Source organism: Manacus vitellinus, unplaced genomic scaffold, assembly GCF_001715985.3.
Source record: "Manacus vitellinus isolate BGI_N305 unplaced genomic scaffold, ASM171598v3 scaffold_35_pilon, whole genome shotgun sequence".
Taxonomy (NCBI): Eukaryota; Metazoa; Chordata; class Aves; order Passeriformes; family Pipridae; genus Manacus; species Manacus vitellinus.
In genome coordinates, this window is record NW_021940498.1 from 7789177 (window position 1) to 7810721 (window position 21545).

The window sequence follows — 21545 nt, forward strand, 5'->3', positions numbered from 1 at the left end:
TTTCAGTGGTCCCTGATCTCAGTGGTCTCTGCTCGCTGCCTTTGCAGCACAGACATGTTCTTAGCACGGAGGAAATGACAATGCTTTGACATTTCTAAATGAAAAGAGCTAAAATGGACCCCCCTGGGATGCACAGGTGCTCTGTACAAACAGAATACAACATTTTTTGATGTGAAAATGAATATGATTATTTCAGGGCTGCCTTTCTCATCCTTTTGGGATGCGGGTTTTGGTGTAAGGCCCGTGTTATGCTGCAAACCAGGAACACATGCTCAGCTGTGGGATCTGCTGGGGACCTCCTCCCCTGCCTCTGCCCCAGCCCCTGAACATCTTACTCATGAAACTGGGAGGAAAACACCTCGAAGAGGGGTAACTCTCACTCTCAGCATTTGCCTGGACACCAAACCAAGGGGGCAACAAAATTGTTTGCAAAAATATGGTTGTAAATAGGGCTAAACCTTCTAATTTATAGGAAATGGGGCTGAAGACAAAAACAGAACCAAAAAAAAAATGTTGCCAACCTCTCAGATATATTGTTTACTTAGAAAAACATGACCAGTACACAAGGACATGGTGTCTCTTAAGAAAGTTTATCTTCACTGCTCATGACAACACCCAATTTTTGGTAACCACTGCATTACCAATCCTGGAGTATAAAACAACCTCGGTACAGGTTCATGTGTCCTTTATTAGTCATTTTAATTCACTGCAGTCTCTCAGAGAAGCCTTCAGGTGTGTCCAAAGCTGCCTTGCTGTAATAGGGGCTACTGCAGGTGTGGGCTGGGTTGTTCAAACACAGCCTTCTGCAATCTGGATTTCTGTTTGAAGCATCTTTTTGCAAGACTCATCATATGAAAGGAACAGGCCTTTAGTGAGGCGAATTTCCACACCATGACACTTGTTTTTAAATAATCCTCTTTCTTGCGAGTGAGGTGATTAAATCAGTGGGGTTTTTCAGGGAAAAAAAATTACTCTGTTTTTAGCTCCTTTATGTAACCAACAGTAAAATCTGCTTTGACTTCCAACATTCCCACTTCTTCTGAACGTTTAGATCACTTGTGTCTTCATTCAAGCTCAAAGCACCTTCATGTCCTCGGCAGTGCTCGTCAGCGAGCTGACTTTGGACAGAGTACCTGGAGTTTCTCCCCTTGCCCACCCCCTGATCAATGCCTGGAGCAGTGCCACAGGCAGGAGAAGCAGGGACAGTCTTACCACAGATCCTGGATGGGACTGGCATTCCTGGCACCACACAGATCACCTTGAGGAACCAAACCCTCGGCGCCTCCAACCAGCCCTGCTGCAACACCAGGCGAGAGCTGTGAAAATACACACTCACGTGGCTCTTTCAGGACACGTGTTACTGTACAGTCAGGTGCCAAATGCTAATATTTCTTAACAGCACGAGCAGAGCCCTTTTCTTTCAACTTCAATATGCAGGACAATGCCTTCCTTACGAGCAAACCTCTGGTTTCCTGCTGGAGCACTGGGGTGTGTTCCGCAGCGACAGTAACATGCCTGTGGCTTTCCCTTCTTGTTTAAAGTGGAAAAAGGTGAGATCCCAGAGCAGAGCAGAGCAAATCCCAGGATGTCAGGCTAGCACTGGCCGCTGACAGCATCTGCTGTGCTGAAGGAGATCTGGGTGGGGCTCATCTGCTGCAGCTGAGGCATCCTGGCCTCCAGCGGCTTCTCGCTGGCCGACTGCATCGTCTGGCTCCTCTTCCTCAGCATCTGTCCGATCCCCATCATGGGGAACCTGCCCCTGCTTTTCACACAGTTGGGGCTGCCCAGGGGGTTGTTGGACACCAGCTGGGTGGGGGACACGGCTTCTTCCTTCGCCGGATACGCTTTTTCCTCGTAGGTGAAAGAGACCTGGGTGGGGTGGACGGGGGACGTGCTCCCTGGGGGGAAAAGCGGGGACAGTGTCCTTTCACTGGAGCTTTTGTAGGGGAAATTCATTGGGGAGCCTAAAATTCTGTACTGGTGAGAGGGGGAAACCTGGTCTATTTGGTCCTCTCTGTCAACTGACTCGAAGGAGTGCACAATGTTGAGGATGAGGGGGGAGTCCTTGGCTCGGCCCCCACTCCGGGCTGGTTCCTGCTGCGGGGGAGATTCCTGCCTCTTGAGGAGCCGAGGGGTCCTGGGGGGCGGCTGCTGGACCTCGAGGTACTCCAGGGAGCTGGAAGTGACACAGCCTGTCTTGGTCGCCAGAGGTTCGTGGAAAGGGCTCACCCCCCCGCTGGAGTCTGCAAAGCAATCGAGAGGGAACCAGGAGAGCGGGTTGGAGTTACTGGCACTGCCTTCCCTGGCAGGCAGGTCCCACATCCCCTGGGACACACTGCACAGGAGCCTGACATGCACCAGCCACCACAAGCCCTTGGGGACACACACTCAGAACCTCATTGCCTGACTTAGGGACACACTCAGAACCCAAGTCCCTGACCCTCACTTGATACTTACGCTGTTGTTCCATGGGAAATTCATCTGCCACCTCCCTCAAAGGCAGCAGGAGAGCTTAAACTGAGTGGGACAAGGACTTGAAAAGGAAAACCACAGGTGTCTTCAGCTGTTTGTATTAATTATATCCTCTAAGGCCACGCCTGACAAACCTCACGTTTCTCCTCTCTTAGCACAAAACTTTGCCTGGCTCTTACTGGATCTGTGTCCTGTATTCACTGCCATACCTAGAGACACAGTGAGTTAATCTCTGGTGTCTTTCCTTGCATTTTGGAACAGAATCTGCTCTTGGTTTCACACATGTAAATATGGAGTAGCTGCACTGGCCAGATTCAGGCTGTTAAGAGTTGGAACAGATTTGCTGCAACGACTTCAGCAAGAACCTTCCTCTAGCAAGGACCGAAAATAAATGGAACAATCTTTGCAGGATTTGGCCCAGTAAAACAAAGCAGCTTGTGGAGAAGATCTGCTCGGTTTCTACAGGATGCTGGCACTGGCTCAGGCCAAGCACGTTTTGCTGCCTTTATGGAAAGCTGTCCAAGGAGCCTGATTGCCAAGTCCCCCTAATTGAATTAACCAGCAGTTAATCACTGTCTGTGAGTTCCCTCAAACCACCTAAAAGGTACCTCAAATAATTTAAGTCTGCCAGCCCTCAGGTCACAGCCACAAATCTCACACGTATTTCCTGTGAAGGGATGGTCTCATCAGGGGTTGAGACCTGAATGGATGAACAAGATGGAATCTCGCACTCAGAGCTGTCTGGCAAAAGCAGACCAAGGTTAATCTGACCAGTCTCTTTCTAAAACCGGTCAAAATTATTTGACCACTTCATTTAAGATGTGTCAAAATATGGTTTCTATAAAAGAAATGCTTTAGCTGAGATCTGAATGATTTTCGGGTTTCAGATCAAAAAAGCAGGGAGAAACCTAAAGAGGAACAAAACCTAATAAGTTGACTTCCCCCTGTGCCTTCCTCCCAAAAGGGACAACAAATGGGAGCAAAATGGGCTTTTTTTTTTTTTTTACATTTTTCACAGGAAGTATGTCCCATTTCCGACAGCTCTCTGTACTCCTGCTACCTTGCAGCAGAGGTGCCTCTGCTGCCACAAAAACACCATTTGGACCTATTTTTTTTTTTCAGGTTGACAGCACCAAATGATGAATTATGAAGTCATGAGGACAAGCATGAAACCACCATGAGCCACCACTCTAAATAGCCCCCTGACACCACAGCAAATGCTTTACCTCACTCTATTTCCCCACACTGCTCTGTAGTGATCACCCCTTATTTAGTTCCTTATTTAACAACCAGCCACATCCCCTTCCTGCTCCTCAAGGTCTCCCATCCATGTGTGCACTACCAACACTCCCCTTTCCCTCTGCTCCTTTCTCCCACCTCCTCTTGCCAGGAGCTCTCACCCATGCCTCCCACCCTGTGTGATTAATGGTCTCCTCTGGCTGTCACGTTTTTTCCTTTCCCTGCTCATGTTTTTTCCCCTCCTTTTGCTGCCTGAAATGTGCTGAGCTTGCCAGTCCCACCTGCCTTTCCCCCTTCTCCATCATCAGCTGCTGCCCACTGCTTCTCCCAGGGATGCCACTGCTACTGGCACATCCTCAGGGTCAGGGATTCTCCCGTGCTGCTCCTCAGCCCCCTCTGAGGAAAACACATTCTCTGGTAGGAAGAAGCTTGTCTACCAGCTCTGGTTTGTCAGTGATCTGGGGTGGGTGTTGATGCTTTCAAAACACCAGTGTGAGTGCAGATGATTTGGTGTAAAAAAGAAAGCTTTTTTTAAAGCACTGCAGGAACTCTGTCAAACACGAGGAGAAGCAAAAAGTGAGGGCTCATGACTGCTGAGCACTGTTCAGGATGTTTTGCTCCACGTTTGACGACATTATCCAGTCCTTTCCCACACCAGCTCCCGAGCTGACAGCAGTGCAAGCCCATTTTTACTCACAAACACACAACACACACAGGACAGGCTCACTAACGCTCATTAACACTCATTAACATGCTCACAGGGATGAACCCCAGGTGTTTCTGCCACCGACCTTTCTCGGGAGCCCCGGCCTTGGCGCCTTTCCGGTCCTTCAGCAGAGCCTTGGTGTTCTGGATCTGTGAGACAAGACAGGGAGAAGGCTGTCTATAGGAAACTGGACTTTTCTCAGTTTTCTTTGGGGGCTGATGGTGAAGAACCTCCCCTTTCTTTTCTCGTTCTTTGGGTTTTTTGTCCTTTAAGTTGTAAAACAAACAAGAACAGTTGGGTTTATTCAAGGGAAGGTTCAGTGAGGCACAAGCACTCCGCTTACCCAAGCTGGATTAAGAACTTCACATTTACAAGGAACTTATCCTGACTACTCAGAATAACTAAATCTTCCACATCTCATTTTTCTCTGACACGATTTCATGGCTCCCATCTGCTCTGACATCCGGGCAGTGAGAAAGACGGCTTTGGAAAATTAAAGGCAAAGGGAAGTTTTCTCTTCAGAGGACATTTGTCCTCACTGGAGGAAGCAGATACAGGTGTGTGCTCCTCCATATCTGAAATACCCTATTTAAGCACCTAAAAAGGTCTTTGATTTCTCCTTATTCCACTTCCTCTGACATTTAAAAAGGTGAGCTGCTGAGCTTTAAATAAGTTTAAACTCTTTAAATCATTTATTTTCTGTCCAGACAAGATCTGGAGGAATATGGCCCTTGATTTTACAGCATCTCTGCAACTGCACAAGACATGGAGGGGGAGAAAATTCCTGGCCCAAGCCTTCCCTGAGCCCTAACTCCTAATCATGAAGGAGAAGAGCTGAAGGTGGGACTGCAAGAGCACATATCCTAGATAGGTTTGATCTCCAGTCATGACAGAGGAAAAACAGAACCTGGGAGTAGGACTCTGAAGAGGAATCCAATTTTCAAAGCACAGTTTTACAGTGAAAATTCACTGCCTCTTCTTTCCATCACTGGATTCAGCACAACACCCCTTATCTGCCACTGATTTCTGGGGGAGCCAAAAGTCTTATTTCACGTCCAAAAAATCAGGCATCAAATTTGTGGCTTTATTTTGCTACCCCTGAAAAGCTTCAAGGATCTCTTGCCTTTCTGGGACAGAGCAGTGTGGTGTGGTTTGAGATGTCCCTCTCAAAGAAGAGGGGCTTTTGTTTGGGTTGGTCTGGGTTTTTTCCTGTGGTCATAATTCTCATTTAAGCAACATGTTTTGCTGCGTCCTATTAAAAAGTCACTGTGAGTGCAAGTCTTTTTTAAAAAATGCAGGAAAGTTCCTTCCCCCAGTTATGTGTTTCCATCCTTTATCTCCTCCAGTTCCCTTCCCTTTGGCCAGCTAAAGCTAAAGCTGGCTGACCCCTCCACAGCCATGAGCACATCACAGAACTGTTGTCACTCTGCATGACACCTTCATCCACCCGATGCCTTTGGTGCCTTTAGAGGCTGTAAACACCTCTGGCACCAAGCATTTATTCCTGCCTGGCCATGCTGTGCTTGGAGCAACACAGTGTTGGATCAGGCCCAGGCATTGCACAGTCACTCCTGATGAGGATAAAGGAGTAGCAACAGCAATGATGATGATGACATTAATATTAATAATAATAATATTGCTGTGTGAATAACCTCCTGCCACAATATAGTCAGTGGCCTTCACCCTGCTGGTGTGTTTTCTCAGTCACCCCACACAATTAAAGCACCCACAGCAAAGAAAACTCACATATCCGGTGTTAGCAGTTAATTAGTTCACGCTGGATGAACACTGCAAATGGTCTCGGAAGTGTTTTTAAAACTATTAACGTTGCTCCTTAATGACCAAGGTTGTGAGGGGGGAAATGACCGAATCCCAAACTCCCAAAGTGCCACACACTATTCTGTTTTAAAAGGGAAGGAAGATTTCATTCGGGGGAGTTACAAAAGTTTGCCTGGCCACGTCGTGCTGCCCCACAATGCAGGACTTGTACCGGTACTTTATACTTGATAGGTTGGGAATTACATCATCCTCTGCTATTTCCTGTCCTGACCTCGACCCTCAAACCTACCCTTAGTCCCAGCAACGGATTTGAAAGACAGATAAAGGGTGTTTGCCTTGGCCATGTCTGAAATGGTGATAGGGCAGTGACACAAGCTCCTAAAAACTGCACATTCCCTGGGTCTGAGCCCCCCAGCTGCCCTGGGGGAGGCAGGTACCCCCTGCCTGCTCCCCTGGGTGCTCTGGAAAGACAGCCACTCAACCCCTGAGACCCATCCCACTAAAAGAGAGATGGAAAGAGAGACACAGACTCGTGCCTGCCTCCCTCCTCCCTGTCCATGCTGAGCGCTCCAGTGAAACCAGCCTGCAACAGCCTGGTTCCTTGGCACTGCCAGCAGCTCCCAGCACCCCAAAAAAACCCTAATGGAGAACAGGGGCTTGGCATGACCATTGCCCCCATGCCCCCTGCCTGCCCCAGCTCCTGGCAGCCCCTGCCTGAGGCCAAGTCCTTATTTCACACCCCGGGAGTGAGGTGGATGAAAGAGTCCTCAGCTGGAGCCTCCGCTGACCATCCCTCCCATCCCTCTCCCTGCTATTCCCATGGCAACACACAGCTCTGCTCTTGTGCAGTGCCTGCCAGGGGACCAGTGCCTCCCTGTTCCCACTCTGGCAATGGCAGGGAGGGATAAAGGGACTCTCTCCAGCTCATGAAACTTCCTGAGCTTACAAATCCCCTGCCCCTGAGTGCCGGTGGCACCCACTGATCCCAGTGGCATGAGCTGGGCACTGCCAGGGCTGTGTTCCCACCCACATGAAGGCATTCTAGGGGAGTTTTTACCTTAGATACAAATGGCAGTAGCACCCCAGCACCTGCATTCCCCTCCCTGTGCAGCTCCACCTGTCCTGGTACGTAAGAATCACATAATCCCCTTGAATACAGCTGAAGCAATAGAAAACATTGTACAGTAACTGGTTTGGGTTGGAAGGGACCTTAAAGATCATCCAGTGCCACCCCCTGCCATGGGAAGGGACACCTTCCACTAGACCAGGTTGCTCCAAGCCCTGTCCAAGCTGGCCCTGAACACTTCTATCCTCAGCTGTGCCCATGCAGAAAGAGAACAGACTGTGTTATTATTATTGCAGTGTCTGCACTGTGAGTACATCCTGGTGACTATTTCAAGAAAGACATGACACCCCCTCATCCTCTAAATAGCTACCCTGGGAGTAACTCTGAGTGCAGGAGAGGCTTTGGAAGGAGTTTTATCCCTAAGCATGCCCACAAACCAAACTGGGGCCAAATACCAGCACTGCCATTGGTTTCCAGTTATCCTTAGGGAACTCAAACATCGGCTCCAGGCAGGCCCTGCTGCAGCCTCCCCTGCACAGGGTTGGTGCACAGAAGCTGTGAGCTCATTCCTGGATGGCTGGCAGAGCCATCCCTGGCACAGAGAAGTGGCACCAGCAGCAGGAGGAAGCCGGCCCAGGGAGCAGCGAGATGCTCCATGCAGCATCCCGGTACCTGCTTGGTTCCCAGGGAAAGGCTGCTCTGCAACAGCTTGAATAAGCTGTCAGAGCATTGTGAAATATTATATTCATTGAGTCTACCCACTACTGATACATTTTAAATAAGATGGTTTTGATTGATGTAAGAAAAGAGTAAGTACTTTGCCCTGCTATTTCCATGGCTTGCAGCTCAGCTTGTCTTGCAAGAAGTCTTTGTGACAAACAAACCCAGCCACGACACAAATCTGTCCCTGCAATTAGATCATCAATCCAGAGCTGAGGAGCAGCTTTTGAAGCAGGCAGACTCCTCAAGAATGCTGCTCATTGTGTTGGCAGGGAAGACTTGCACAGCTCAGATTACTCTTGTAATTTTAGTGCTTGGCAAAGAATCAGCCAGGGAAGAAAAATCCAGCCATGGTTTAATAAAAAATACCTTCTCTACTCGCAGGCAGAAAGGCTGGAGACCAGAGTTCTCTGCCCTACACCATCAAGGTCTAAAGACTCAAGGAGAGTCTCAAGAACACTCAGTTTTGATGTGATAACACCAGCAACTTGCACCTCAGAATGAAACTATGGAGCCCTATGATTAAGTTCACATTATTTTGCTGAACAGAGCCTTAAAACCTTTTAATTTCTTCAAAAAAACCTTCAAAGTCACCTTTACACTTCTACTCTAGGGGGTTGCTATTTGTTCCTTTGAAAAGGAATTGAGAGAATTATTTGTCCTGCACAGGAATGACCACGGGTCTTTATTTTTCTCCACAGGTCCACAAATCCATCACCTTGATCACAATCACCAAGGATCCTCAAATTCAATATGTTTTCAAAGCACTTTAATGAGCTTTGATGAGCTTTACCTCATAGGAGTCTTTATTTGCCTTGTATTTTTCTATCTGGTAGAGCTGGTTCTTGTGGAAAACACTGTCCTGGCCTTCGGCCTTCTGTGGAGAGAAAAGCACAGAAAAGTAAAATATGTGGGACAATTAGAGAAAATTAATGTTCAATTATTGCTTAATGTACTGTATCCACTCTTGGCATTCAGTGGAGGAGCATCAACTTACAGAGCTGATGATTTTGGTCCACTACATTTTAAATGCCACTGGTGGCATCGTCAAGAAAACACTCTCATGAAAAAAACTGAGAAAGATAAAAAATTAAGAAGCTGTTGCCAATTTGGAAGGCCCAGGACACACTCAGGGGCCAGGAAGGTCAGCAGGAGGTCAGATCACATCAAACTTTCAGCTGAGTTTTCACTTAAAAGCTAAATAAAACCTTAATAAGCTCTTAAGCTTTCTCTTGATCTCCTGAATCAAGTTACATGGTGTTATTGATATCTCAAGCAACAGAACTGTGTCGACACAGGGACACAGCACATGACAATCACAGAATCACAATGGACACGTAAGGCTCTGCATGGCAACAGTTTGCTTCCTGCAGGGTAACTGCCCTGCAGGAGGGGATCTCCTATGGAAACAGGGAGACACAAAGTCTATCAGCAATTACCTTTGCAACCTGGGGAATTTTTACTTGGAATAATGTTAATAATTTGGGGAACACTTCCCCTTCGTGCCACAAAATTAGGAAAAAAAAAAACCCAACCCAAAACTCGGGTGAAGCCTTGGGTTTCCCAGCAAGCTGGGAAACTTTCAGGCCTTTTTTCCCCCCCTGCTCAGCCACTCGTGCAGAGAACCAGAAAGAAGCAGGGCTCACCCTCAGGCTGGCCAGGTAACGCTCCAGCTTCTTGTTGAGCAGGAAGTAGATGGCGAGCGTGTGGCTGGCCCTGTTGGAGAGCACGGTGTTGATGACATCGCTGTTCTTGTAGCCCAGCTTCTCAGTCATGTGGAGCAGCACACTCTGGCTGAGGTCCTCCAGGTGAATCCTGCATGGGGAGAGAGGCAGAGCACTGAGCTGGAGCCGTCCTGGCATTGGAACCATCCTGCCGGTGACGGAGCCTCAGAGGCAACGGAGCCTCGAGGGGGGACCAGGCACAGCCTGAAGGGCTCAGGGACGTGGAAGTGATTATCTCTCTCTTCCCATTAAAAGGACAGGCTTTTTGGGAACCACTGGCACTGCAGGAAGCTGTGACAGCTGAACAAACAGGACTCTGCCCACCGTGTCCATCCCTGGTATGAAATGGCACCGTGGTGCTCAGGCTGTGCCGTTTGTTACCCTACACCCGACCAGTGAGGACCATCAAGATTATCACAGTATACATCTGGTTTTGAAGGAAAAGAGGTCAAATCCAACCCAGATAGCTCCCTGAAAAGTCCCTCTCCTTGCAATCAAACACCCCTGGCATTCAGCTTCACGCCTTACCTGTCGCACAATATCCGTGCTCTGAGTAAGAGAGGGAATTTCCTGCTGGAAAAGGGAGATGTGCAGGGCTATTGCAGCAGCTCTCAGAGTGGTAACACTGCTGTTATACCCCTGTCAGTTAAAAGCATGCATCCAAGCCATGTTTATGTATCTGCTCTTCTACAGAGTCTGTAACAGGCTCAGCCAAGGCGAGAAATGGAGTGGAAATGGCAAAGCATCATCTCGGTCTAAGTTAAAACCAGATTTTCCGAAGAACACTGCTCCTATTTAGGCCTCTAAGTGTGCTGGCCAGATTCCCAGATGTACCTGTCAATTCCCATCCATCTCCAAAGAAATGCTGGGTTTCACTTGGTTTCTAAAGGATATTCCTTGCTCCTAATATCAAGCCTAGTATCTGGCTAAGGCACGGTGGGGGAGCTTAGGCTGTGGGCATTTTTGCCAGCTGCCTTCCCCCTTCCAAAGGATCACTCCCACCTTTCCCACTCCTGCCCTGTGCACCTGTGCTGTGAGGAATGCCCAGACAGCAGCCTGGGTCTGATCTACAGCACTTAGACAAGATGTAAAACAGCGTTTAACAGAAAAAAAACCCCAGTCTGGAAAATCTCAAATAACTCTTTCCCTTTGTTCCCCTTGCTTATTAACAGTCTTTCTGCCCCAAAGAAAAGCTTGGGGTTGGGTTTTTTTCCAAGTTCAAAAGCAAAACTTATCTTGGCCATTGCACGTTGAGACATCTGTACAGCAAAAGAAATTCAAGCAATTTCCACTTGAAGTGCTCAGCAAAACGGGAAATTTTTGCTTGCCTCCAGGGAATTTCTTTAACAAAAGCAAGCTTATAAAAAGCCTGGGAGAATATTCTCCTGAAAATGCAGTTTTTGCCGTTCTTCCACCTTATCTCCACGTTCTTCCCTTTCCTACCACGTTCCTGTCTTTGCAACAATGGGTGTTATGCCCAGAATAGTGCAAGAACATAACCACAGCTTCTACTGTGTTGATTAAGAGGAACTGATTCTTTGCAAATTCAGCAGTGGATTTTTCACACACTGTTTCAACACACCTTATCCATATCTGCACACTAAGGAAAACTTGGAGAAATTCCATGGAAGCTGACTCCAGTGGTACTTCCTGAGGTAAACTCAAAAGGAGTCAGGCCACATATTTAAGTATTTCAAACTTTACAGGTTATTTCCCCCATAAAGCTCCAGTATGACAAAGTCTAGGTAGGTCAAGCTTGGGGCATCGACTAATGAAACTAAAGCAATATTATTACCAAAAAAATGAAGTGAAAGAATCTCTGTGGCTTTTATCCTTTACAGCTTCAAACGAAATCTGGGTTCAGATAGAAGGAGTATCTACTTCCCTCTTAATTTCTGACAAAAGGATGGGAAAATCAGTGCAACGAGAAAGAAAGAAGGGGAGAAGTTGCCCACCTCACTGCACCAATAAGTAAACTCTGGAAGGGACCCACAACCTCATAAAAGCCTGACAACTGCAAGCCAGGAGTTAAAAACAGAGGCATGAAAACACACCTACAAATGCAAAAGAATTGTGAAAGCACATTCAAGCCTTACTTCTGTATTTTTTCCTCTTTTCTGCAGCTAATACTCAAACAGACAGAGAATTAAATTACCCCTCCAGGTCTCTGTTACACTTACATTGACTTAACAGATGCCACATTTAGTGGATTGATTGGGCTCATTATGACAGTGATTTCATTAGCTTAATGACTCATTCAGTTTACACTTGTTTTCCCTTTCTTTACCACACCACGTTCACATGTACCACACTCAGCACAGTCCAATGCTCCACAGACACTCAGATCTCCTTTTGCTGAACACCACAGTGGGCAAATTAACCCAACTGCCCTTAAATTTGCAGCAGGAATGTCAAGAGAAGGGCTCTGCCTGCTTTCATTCCTCGTGAAACAACTCTTTGTGGGGGCCACCTTTACATTCTGTCCACGTCTGGGCATCGCAGGCCCCACATGTGCCCTCCCCGTTTCAGTGGATGGCCCTGGTGATGCCCCCTGGCATCCAAGCTGCTCAACACCCATCCAACACAGACTTTGAGGGTGCAAAACCTGATTCTCCTCAGGTCAAAGACACAAAGAGGTGGCCTGGCTGGTGAACACCAAATCCTTTTTGGGGGGAGGACAGTGGGTCCCATGTTCAGATAAAAGTCATCACAGCTCCAGGCACACACTACATCTGGTTTGTAACAACTGTGTGTGGGGAGATTATGATCTTCACTGAGGGACTCTCCTCTTACTGAAGTCAGGACAGAAATTTTGGAGCACTGTCAAATTTTAAACACCAAATTTAGGCTTTAATTTGCTGTCTTTGCCTCAGTGTTGCCTGACCTGCTGCAGGTACTGGGCTGTGTATGAGGCACAGCTGGAGGGCTTTGATAGAGCAAGGAGGTTTTATCTGATCAAACACAGACTTGTATTTCCAAGTGAGTTGCCTGAGGCTCCATTTACAGTCACTGGAGAGGAACTGGTGTCTCCTGGGCACAGAGTCATCCTAAGGCAGAATCAAAGAGAAGGCAGATGAATCGTTATGTAAAGAGTGCCCTTGTTTCTCTGCACTGACTGCAAGGAGAGCCTTGCCTGGCTGGCTCATGTGGCAGCTCTGCACATGTTTAAAGTCAAGCAAGATTATTTCTAACACCAAAGTGGACCATAAGTACCTTTCCTTCTTTTTCTTTTTCCCTGGATGGATGTTTCACTGACCATGAGATTTGTTCTCTTCTTGCATTTACTCATGTATTCAGCAAGGTTCAACATGAACAACAAGGCAAGATCACTTAACTTTGACCTTTCTTTTCACTTAAACCACAGAGCCTCATGGATATAGCACAAATAGGCAGAGCCTCTGTGGGGAAAGTAGCTTAGATTTTACTGAATTACAAGAAGATCAGAAGCTGCCCATCACACATCCCCATTTCCATGTGTGGAGCCAATTAATCCCATGATTTGCATCTCAGACCACCCTGCAAATAATACACTGTATGCCAGCTTCTAATTTAAGGTATTGCTTTTGACCATTCCAAGCAACACTTACTCAATCCTAACAACTTTCATGATGGAGTCACAAAAGCAATCCCAGAAAAAGCACTGGGATGGTGTCACAGGCGTGGAACTGAAGCTCCAGAGCCGTTCACATTTTCACACACGTGATTTACAGACACCCTGGCAGGCTTTCTCCTCCCTTCCAGGCAGTACCTGTTTGGATAGGTGACATTTGGTGGTGCTCTTCCAGGGTAATTCTCGTTGAGCCATCGATTTGCCAGGGCCTGCTGGATGTTTGGTCTCTTTGCGGGGTCTGGCTCCAGCAGAGATCGTAGGAAGTTTATGGCAGCTGTGAAGAAAGCAAGGAAAAACCCCAAACAATAGCTATGCCATCCGCTTTATGACTTACACAGTAGTGCAGTTACTACAGGTGGGGAGCCTGGCCAAGAGTGTACTAAACAGCAATGTTTTCCTTACGGTGTGCTCTGATGTCCTTGGGAAAATGGAAGTACTGATAAGGGATTACTAAGTAAAATAAACAGTGATTTATAGTCACAATGATTTATGGAGTCATAAAGGAGAGGAGAAAAAGAGGGGTTTTGTCTCAGAGCTCGTTTGAAGTTTCGGAGCAGGTGAGACAACACTTGATTTCCTCGTGAGAGCAAGAGGCTGGAGCAAGGTCAGAGAGAAATCACTGTGTTTAAAGCAGGAGGAGATGGACCGGGGGGAGCGGAGGGGAAGGGAAAGGATGCAGAGCTGGGAAGGAAGACGTGGCAAATTTGGCTCCCTTTGACATTATGAGGAGAAATTCTCTCCTGGCTTCCATCCAGCCCACAATCAGTTGCAGAAGGTTTTAGCCCAATTAAAACAGTACAGCAAAATTCATTTTCATTTTGGTTTCGGGTGCTGAACCTTCAGCCTTCAGGGGCATTCGAATACTACTCAACATTTCTGCTATTTTCCTACAACAACAATGTGGCAGGAAAGCAGCAGGAAAAGTCTACATCCAAGTTCATAAACTTGCTGGAAGCTGTTCCCTGCGTGCCCAGGGAGTGCCCCCTCCTCATCCTCCTGGGCACAGAAATCCCCATTACAGCAAACAACAAACCCCTTGTTCTTCCACTTCATCTCCTCTCGCTCCAGTAGCTCCCTTATCTCTGTGTTAGAAACCACACACATCCCATGGGCTCAGAGCAAAACAAATCACCCCTTCCCAAGCCAACACTCCCCTCCTTCATCACCAGCATGCTCAGCCCCCAAATCACCTGATGTCTCCTTAAATGTCTTACTTCACCACCACTCCCACCCCTGCCAACAGGCAGGCTAATTAAATGAAGCTTGTGAAGCACCACAGATAACAGATTCAGACTGGGAGAAACTAATTCTGGAGAGAAGATCCCCCCTGGAGGCTCCCTGGACCCGGGAAACACGGTGGAGATGAGTAACCATGCTGGATTTGGCTGATTTGAGCTGTCAGATGGTACCAGGAGGAGAGAAGCCTTTCCCAGGTCAGCCACACAGCTGTGGGATGAAATTCGTGCCCCAGGGAGCAAACATGAGCAAACATGTTCCCTGTCATGAGTGAAACCAGCTCAGTGTCTCGTTCCCCCTGGGAGGCTGTGCCTGGTTGTAACTGGGTATGCAGGTATGGCCTAAAAATATCTCTGGAGAAAATGCAGCAAGGTCATTCCACAAGCCCCACCTAATGAAATCCTTCCTCCAAACCACGGGCATGAATAAACAACGGCTTTTCTTCTCATCTCCACTTAATTCCTCTGTTCCAGAAGGAAGAACAGGAGCATATGGAAGAGGGAAGGGAAGGGAAGGAAAGGAATGTGTGCAGGGTGAATACCAACCTCCTGAGTAACTGACCTCTGCTCACCTAAAATCAGTAACCAGGTGGCTGTGTTGTTGAGGAAGCTTAAATGAAAAATGGTTTCCTAAGTGGGAAAAATCAAACAGTAACTCCAAACTTCCCCTGTTGCTACACAGGTTGCTTTGGGTGCTCACGGTCACCCAATACTCTAACTTACACAAAAAAGTGTTTTATTGCTTAGTGATAAGACTGACTATTACATGATGGGTCTGCATGTTCAGTAACTGCGAAAAGAAACATTGAAAGACAATGTACTGAACAAGCCAAACAGACTCCTGCAAAAACTCTCTGTATATGAATTTTATGGAAAAATAAAACCTGATTAAAGCAAAAGGTCCATAAACCCAAGAGGTTAACGACCACTACAATTCACAGAGCAGAGGAGCAGAGTTTCTACCCACTGACCCAAAGCTTAATGGTGGCAGGAACAAATGTCATCTTAAATCAGAGTGTGCCATGTCAGTGAACATGTGAGGCCACTGGCTCAGATCAGGAACTGATGTGTACCTTTGTTCCCAGTGAGGAAAGGTTAACATGCTTAAATCTAGTCCATTAATTTGCCATCATCTCTCCAAGTTCTCACAGGGTAAACAAAATACTGCTTTCCCTGGAGACCAGTGTCCAGTGAGCTCCACAAAAGCTACAGAGAGGCATTGGTGAGAAAATCTCACGGAGGGTGAACGAAACAGTAAAATGAAGCCTGTCAAAAGTAATGTTATCTTTTTTGCTACCAACTGCTTGCCTTCCACAGGCCTTTTCCTGGGTGGTTCAGCCTTGAGTTGTCCCAGTGAAGTCAGTGAAATGTCCCACTTAAAAGAGAATGGGAAGAAAATAGTGATTGGGAGAACAGTCCATTGGATCAAAGACACTCCACAGCCATCATGTAATTGCTCTTTATTGGTAAAATAATTTACCTCAGTGTAGGAGGTAATTTTTTTGCCAAACTTGGAAAATGTTGACTATGCCATGCAAGTCCCCGAATTCAAAGGTAATTTTGCAAATGATGTGGGACTTGGCATCTAGACAAGTGCAGCAGGAAGCAGCCAGTGTAATCTTTCTTTTAATTTACTCAGTGGGGCTTTAAAGCATGTGCTAGAGCATTAAAACAGCCATTTTGTGCAACTGAATCCTAACGGGAAGTGTCCGGAGTGGAAATTCCAAACACCCTAACTGTGTCAAACAGCCAGCAAAAAGCAACCAAACAAAACCAACACCAACAAAAAACAACCAAACAAAACGAAACAGAAAGCCCCAAACAAACAAAAACCCCAAACAGAAACCTGCAGCATCCCAGCTCACTTGTAAACCCTCCACTTTACAACATGCCACAATATGAACTGCTGGCAGGAAAAGGGTCCTTCATACAGGAGCTGAGTGAACAAGGAACAACAGGTTATGCAGGGATAAAAGCCAGGTGACAAAACACTTCCCTACCCACTTCTTCTTCCACAGGTAAATCTGTGCTTGGAGAACTCACCTCGTGACACGACTCCCAAGGGCTTTCTCTCACACCCTGTAACAATGGTTTCCTTCCTCAGCTGCCCTTTTTGCACTTGCAATCTTTTCATTTTACTGAATGTCCTTTGCAAACAGGCTGCCAGGGAAGGAGACAGAAGCTCTCCACGAACCACCAATTTGGCACACGAAAATAAAACCCAACTGCCAAACAGAGCTCGTTCCAAATGCTGACAGTGGTCTTGCTACAAGCTGAAAAATTATTCTGTTGCCTAGTGACAAAGCTCTGAAGCAGGAATTAATATTCCTAATACTAATACATCAACAATTTTGCATTTTGTGAACACATAAAGGTTGTCCCAGGTCACTGTCCCAAAATAGCTTCTGAGCGCATGTCATTACTACTCCATAATTAATGTGAGGTCATTTGAGGCAGTTTATCACTCAAACCTAGTCATGATAATGCCCAGGAATCTGTTACTCCAAAATAATCTGTTTGTCCATCCATACACTAAAATCTGAGAGTGCAAAACCGACCGACTACTCTACAAAAGCAGTTTCACAGGATCCCACAGGTCTGTCCCTTCTCTCACACTCAGCACAACTCGGTGTTTCTTCAGCTGACACACAGAAGTCAGAGCAAAATGAGTTCTGCTACAGCAACTCCTGCACTTCTTTCGGAGGCTAAAATGAAAGGAAGTGTTTTTCCCAATGAGCACGACACACTGGCAGCAGGAGCCACGATCATTCCATGCAATGTCTCTGGCCAGCTGGATCTGACCAGGTCCCACACACTCCTTTGATTACCTGAAGAGAGCTGGGTGGGAAAAGGGTTCATCTCTTTGTCCACCATCTTCTGGTATAAGGCTCTCAGGCTGAACGGCTCCACGGTAAAGGGCAGCGTTCCAGTCAACATGGCATACATGTTCACCCCACTAGGAGAAAACAGGGAGAGAAGGAAACCAAAGTGATCAGGAACAATGAAAAAAACCTTATTCTTAGTGTTTAGAGACTGTACTTCATCTTTAAGGCCTGACACTATTACGTTATTGATGCCCCACCTCTGGAAATCCTCAAGGTGAGGCTGGATGGGGCTCTGAGCACCCTGATGGAGTTGAAGGTGTCCCTGCAGTGACAATTATAAAGTAGAGAAGTAACTCACATGGACCAAACATCTATTTTGGGCCCGTATTTCTTCCTTGCCAGAAGTTCAGGGGCTGCATATGCTGGGCTCCCACACTGGGTGCTGAAGGGATCAGAATAACCCAGGATGCCTGCACAGTTGCTCAATCCAAAGTCTGTGAAAGGCAGAGAGACAGAGTTATGAAAGACAGACACAGTCAGACCGCCCTAGAACACAAGTGAAAAAGAAAGAACATTTCTTCTTTCCAAAAGCCAAGCAATGGACTGCCCGAGGGGAAAAAAAAAATCATCCACATGCAAAAATTTCATGTAATTGGTTTCTACAAGGTGCTAAATAACCAGAGATTTCCACAAACAATAAAAAAAAGTCTTAGAATATGCACAATCATCAACTTCAGACATAAAGCAACTCCATTTCACTGGGAACTGGATGGCAACAGCCAGAGTTGAGCTCGGCCCAGGCACTGAGGGGCCACCAAGGGCTGCTGTGGCTTCCACACTGCTGCAGGATGTTATGGAGAGGCCAAGTTTAAGTGGGACTCCCTCAACATTCCCTCTAAATCGTGTCCATGAGCCATCAGATGCAAGGGGGGGATGACTTTCTGGGCAATGCACAAGCTCCGAGGGGTCGAGAGGCAGTGCTCCAGCTCTGAGATAACAGGGAGGTCCTGGAGCAAGAAGGGGAATGTCTTGACTTGGCTGCCCCCTCCCTGACTTCTGCCTTGAATTGTTGCATTTCTGGGAGTATCTGCCACTCTTTTTCTGGCAATAACAACAAGGGACTGGCACAGGCTGGCACCGGAGACCAGAGGGAGCCTCTCAGCAGGAGGAGGCTGAGGCTTCCCAAGTGCTCTCAGGCAGCCCAAGACCAGGCTGGCGCCAGGAAGGGTGTTCCCAAAATCTCCCCTTGTCTGCTCTGCAGGCTGAGCTGGGCTTAGGGAAGGATCTTAAAAATTAAACCACTAAGCAAGGAAAGGAAGGCAGGGTCACACTGGTGGCAGACGTGGATGGTGGCAACGTGCAGCCAGGGGAGGGCAAACCCACCCTGTCCAAGAGTAGCCATGGTTGGCTTGGGAGAAAGCAATTAGGAGAGCTGGCAGAGAAGGGGAAATCAGCCAGGAATCCTCAAGGTATTAAAGGGCAGACACATAAGCCTTATTCCCTTACAAAACCAGGCAAAAATATAAAAATGCTTAGCAAAAAAAAAAAAAAAAAAAGGCAATTATCAGGCTGCCTGTGTGAGCTGGAGTGCCCAAATGATGGCACAGCACTTTCCACTCGACTGGCTGCATCTCTGAGAGCCAGACAAGCACAGGGAACACAGGAATCACCATATTTCACATGTAAAGAGGCTCAAGGGGGCTTTCCTGGAGAACACTGTCAACACTGAAGGGGGAATCAAGACAATTTCCTTGCCTCTGATGGAAAACAATTGTCCCTGGACACTGCTTAATCATCCCTGTTAGATATGTATTATCCCTGGGGCTTTTACAAATACTACCGAGGCTCCATTAACTTAATTAACATATTCATTAGCTGTGGCCCGAGATGAGTTATGTCAACTGTAAAATACATTTAAAGACTCCTAGAAATGATATCTCCACACAGCACCATTGCTGGTCTTTACCCTAGAGTGTTATACCCCCTCCAAATTACTTCTCTATACTATAATGTCTTGCAATCAAAGTACATAAGGGCTGCATTCTGAAATGGTGTAAATCAGCATCTCTTCATCAGTGGCAGTGGAAGTTTTCATTCTCTTCTTTTATAAACACCTTCTCTTCAATTATAAACATCTTATTCACTCCCTACAGCTCATTCATCTGAGCTGCCATACCTTTTTTCCCCCCTAGTGCCTGCTGAAATGCAGAATGTGTGCAAACAAATGCATCTTGAGGACAGGGATTTCATAGCCCTGGAAATGAGAATATTGTTATTAACACTGTGGCAGCACATCGTGAGCACAGTGTGGTTTTTATCGAGGATGAGCTGCTGAGCTTGGTAAGGACAGTGTGACCACCAGCGTTGGTAATTCCACTGCCATTCCTGCCTCTGCCTTGGGCTCCCTTTCAATAAGCCCAGCTAATTACAGAATTCAGATCAAAGGCCACCCTTGGTTTTCCAAAGTAAATATTATGACATGGAAACTCCCCCGCCCCCACTGTTCGTGCTATCGGAGCATCGCGTCGCACGACTCCTCTGCAACGCCTCCGGGAAATCAGCAGTAATCCATGGATATACAGCCATCTCTGGAGCTATGGCAGCCAGAACAGGGAAAGGGCTGTTAGACAGAAGCTCCTCGACAAGCTGGACCAGCAGAGCTGAGTGTCACAGGTGCCCCAGGAGGACACCAAGGACTTCGGGTGGCCTGCGAGTGGCTTTTCACAGCACGGGGTGGGAGATGAGGAGAAGTGAATCATTTCCAACATTCCCAGTCCTGATGTTCTTCAGTCTGATTAACAGACTGCTAAGAATAAGTCCTCTTAAAGGGAACTTTTCTAAGAAGAATATGTAAGAGCACATCATAAACCACCTTGTCACACAGCTAAAAAGAGTAACAAAATCCAGGTGCCATTGAGCAGCTGGGTGAAGAAAGGGACTCGAGGCATTCAGTTCCCACTGAAACGCATGAAAAAGCAGGGACTTTGAATGTCATCCCCTGGCACCTTTCAAACTTTCATTTCACCTTTTCTTCTCTCTTTATAGTGGGTTTTCTTAATTTCACAGCTATTACAAGAACCAGCGTTGCTGGTGAGATACAGCACGAGCTGGCTGCGGTGTTAAATCTGGTTTTACTTACAGCAGATTTACTACTACCTTTGTTTTGCTACAACATACCCAGTTGGATGGTGGGATTTAATTGCTTTGTTTTAAAATACATACTGTGTGCAATCTGCTTTGCTTAAAAACATCAGGCTGCAGACCTGAGGACAATCTATTTCAACTCCAGCGAGGCCACAGAAGATCAAACCGTCTCTTTTCTCTATTCTTCCCACACCACCCACTGCAGGGAGACCTTTCCATGCAACCAAAGCCAATGAAACTGCAGGAACAGTTGTGAAGTACATTCTTTTTGGCACAGGAGTTTTAATTGTGCACGTATCATCTGATTAGGTCTTGCTCTGGATGTCAAGTTCACATATTGTTGTGTAACCAAACACCCAATAACAGGGAAGCTGCAGAAGTTCTTTAAATCCATCAGATGCTCACACAGCACTGTTGCAAGCCATCTGGTCTCACTTATCTGCTAAATCAAGATAATGGGTGGTATCCACCATTACTGGTGAATGATTCATGGCAACATCTCAGTCTCCTCTTGACCCATGGCTGAGGTAATGCAGAGTTCTCTCTGCTGTTATTTTCCCAGATTCGGCTGATTTGCTACAGGATAATCACTGAAAGTCAGAGCAGCATTTTCAAAAACCGAATTCTCCCAGTGAAATTTGAATATTTCAGATTTCATCAACCATCCTCCTCTTGTTTGTCTGGAGATGCACGTGCTTTATATGTCAGTGAGTGTCCACTTGACCTGAATGCCAAGTGTTTTTCATCACTTTTCAGTCCACGAAACCTTCTGAAGGAAGTGGGTTGAGTTTTGAAGTCTGCAGCCACAGACTTTGCCGCAGGCAAAAGTGTAGGCATGGAAATAAATATAAACAGATGTTGGGTGCTTATTTTATGAAGGGAAGATTTTCTTTTCAATGCCCACATTAACATTAATGGGAGTTATGCAAGGCAGTGAGAGACTGTACCCACCAATGATTAATCTAAAATGTCTGCACAGCTTGAATGAATCGAGCCCCACGTACAGCTGATACCTAAACACAAAC

The 21545-nt window shown here is 46.7% G+C and overlaps 1 protein-coding gene across 1 annotated transcript in view; it reads right to left on the reverse strand.

Moving 5' to 3' along the window:
- Positions 1-668: 668 nt before the first annotated feature.
- The window catches only part of HUNK (hormonally up-regulated Neu-associated kinase), a 45358-nt gene continuing 24481 nt past the window's right edge, over positions 669-21545 (reverse strand). Inside the window, exons 5-11 of the mRNA XM_025895602.2 lie at positions 17735-17870; positions 17380-17507; positions 13455-13590; positions 9629-9797; positions 8776-8859; positions 4503-4566; positions 669-2243 (exon numbers count right to left, since the gene is read on the reverse strand). Coding sequence (XP_025751387.2) covers positions 1594-2243; positions 4503-4566; positions 8776-8859; positions 9629-9797; positions 13455-13590; positions 17380-17507; positions 17735-17870 — 1367 coding nt within the window. The 3' untranslated portion in view covers positions 669-1593. The remainder of the gene's footprint in view (positions 2244-4502; positions 4567-8775; positions 8860-9628; positions 9798-13454; positions 13591-17379; positions 17508-17734; positions 17871-21545) is intronic.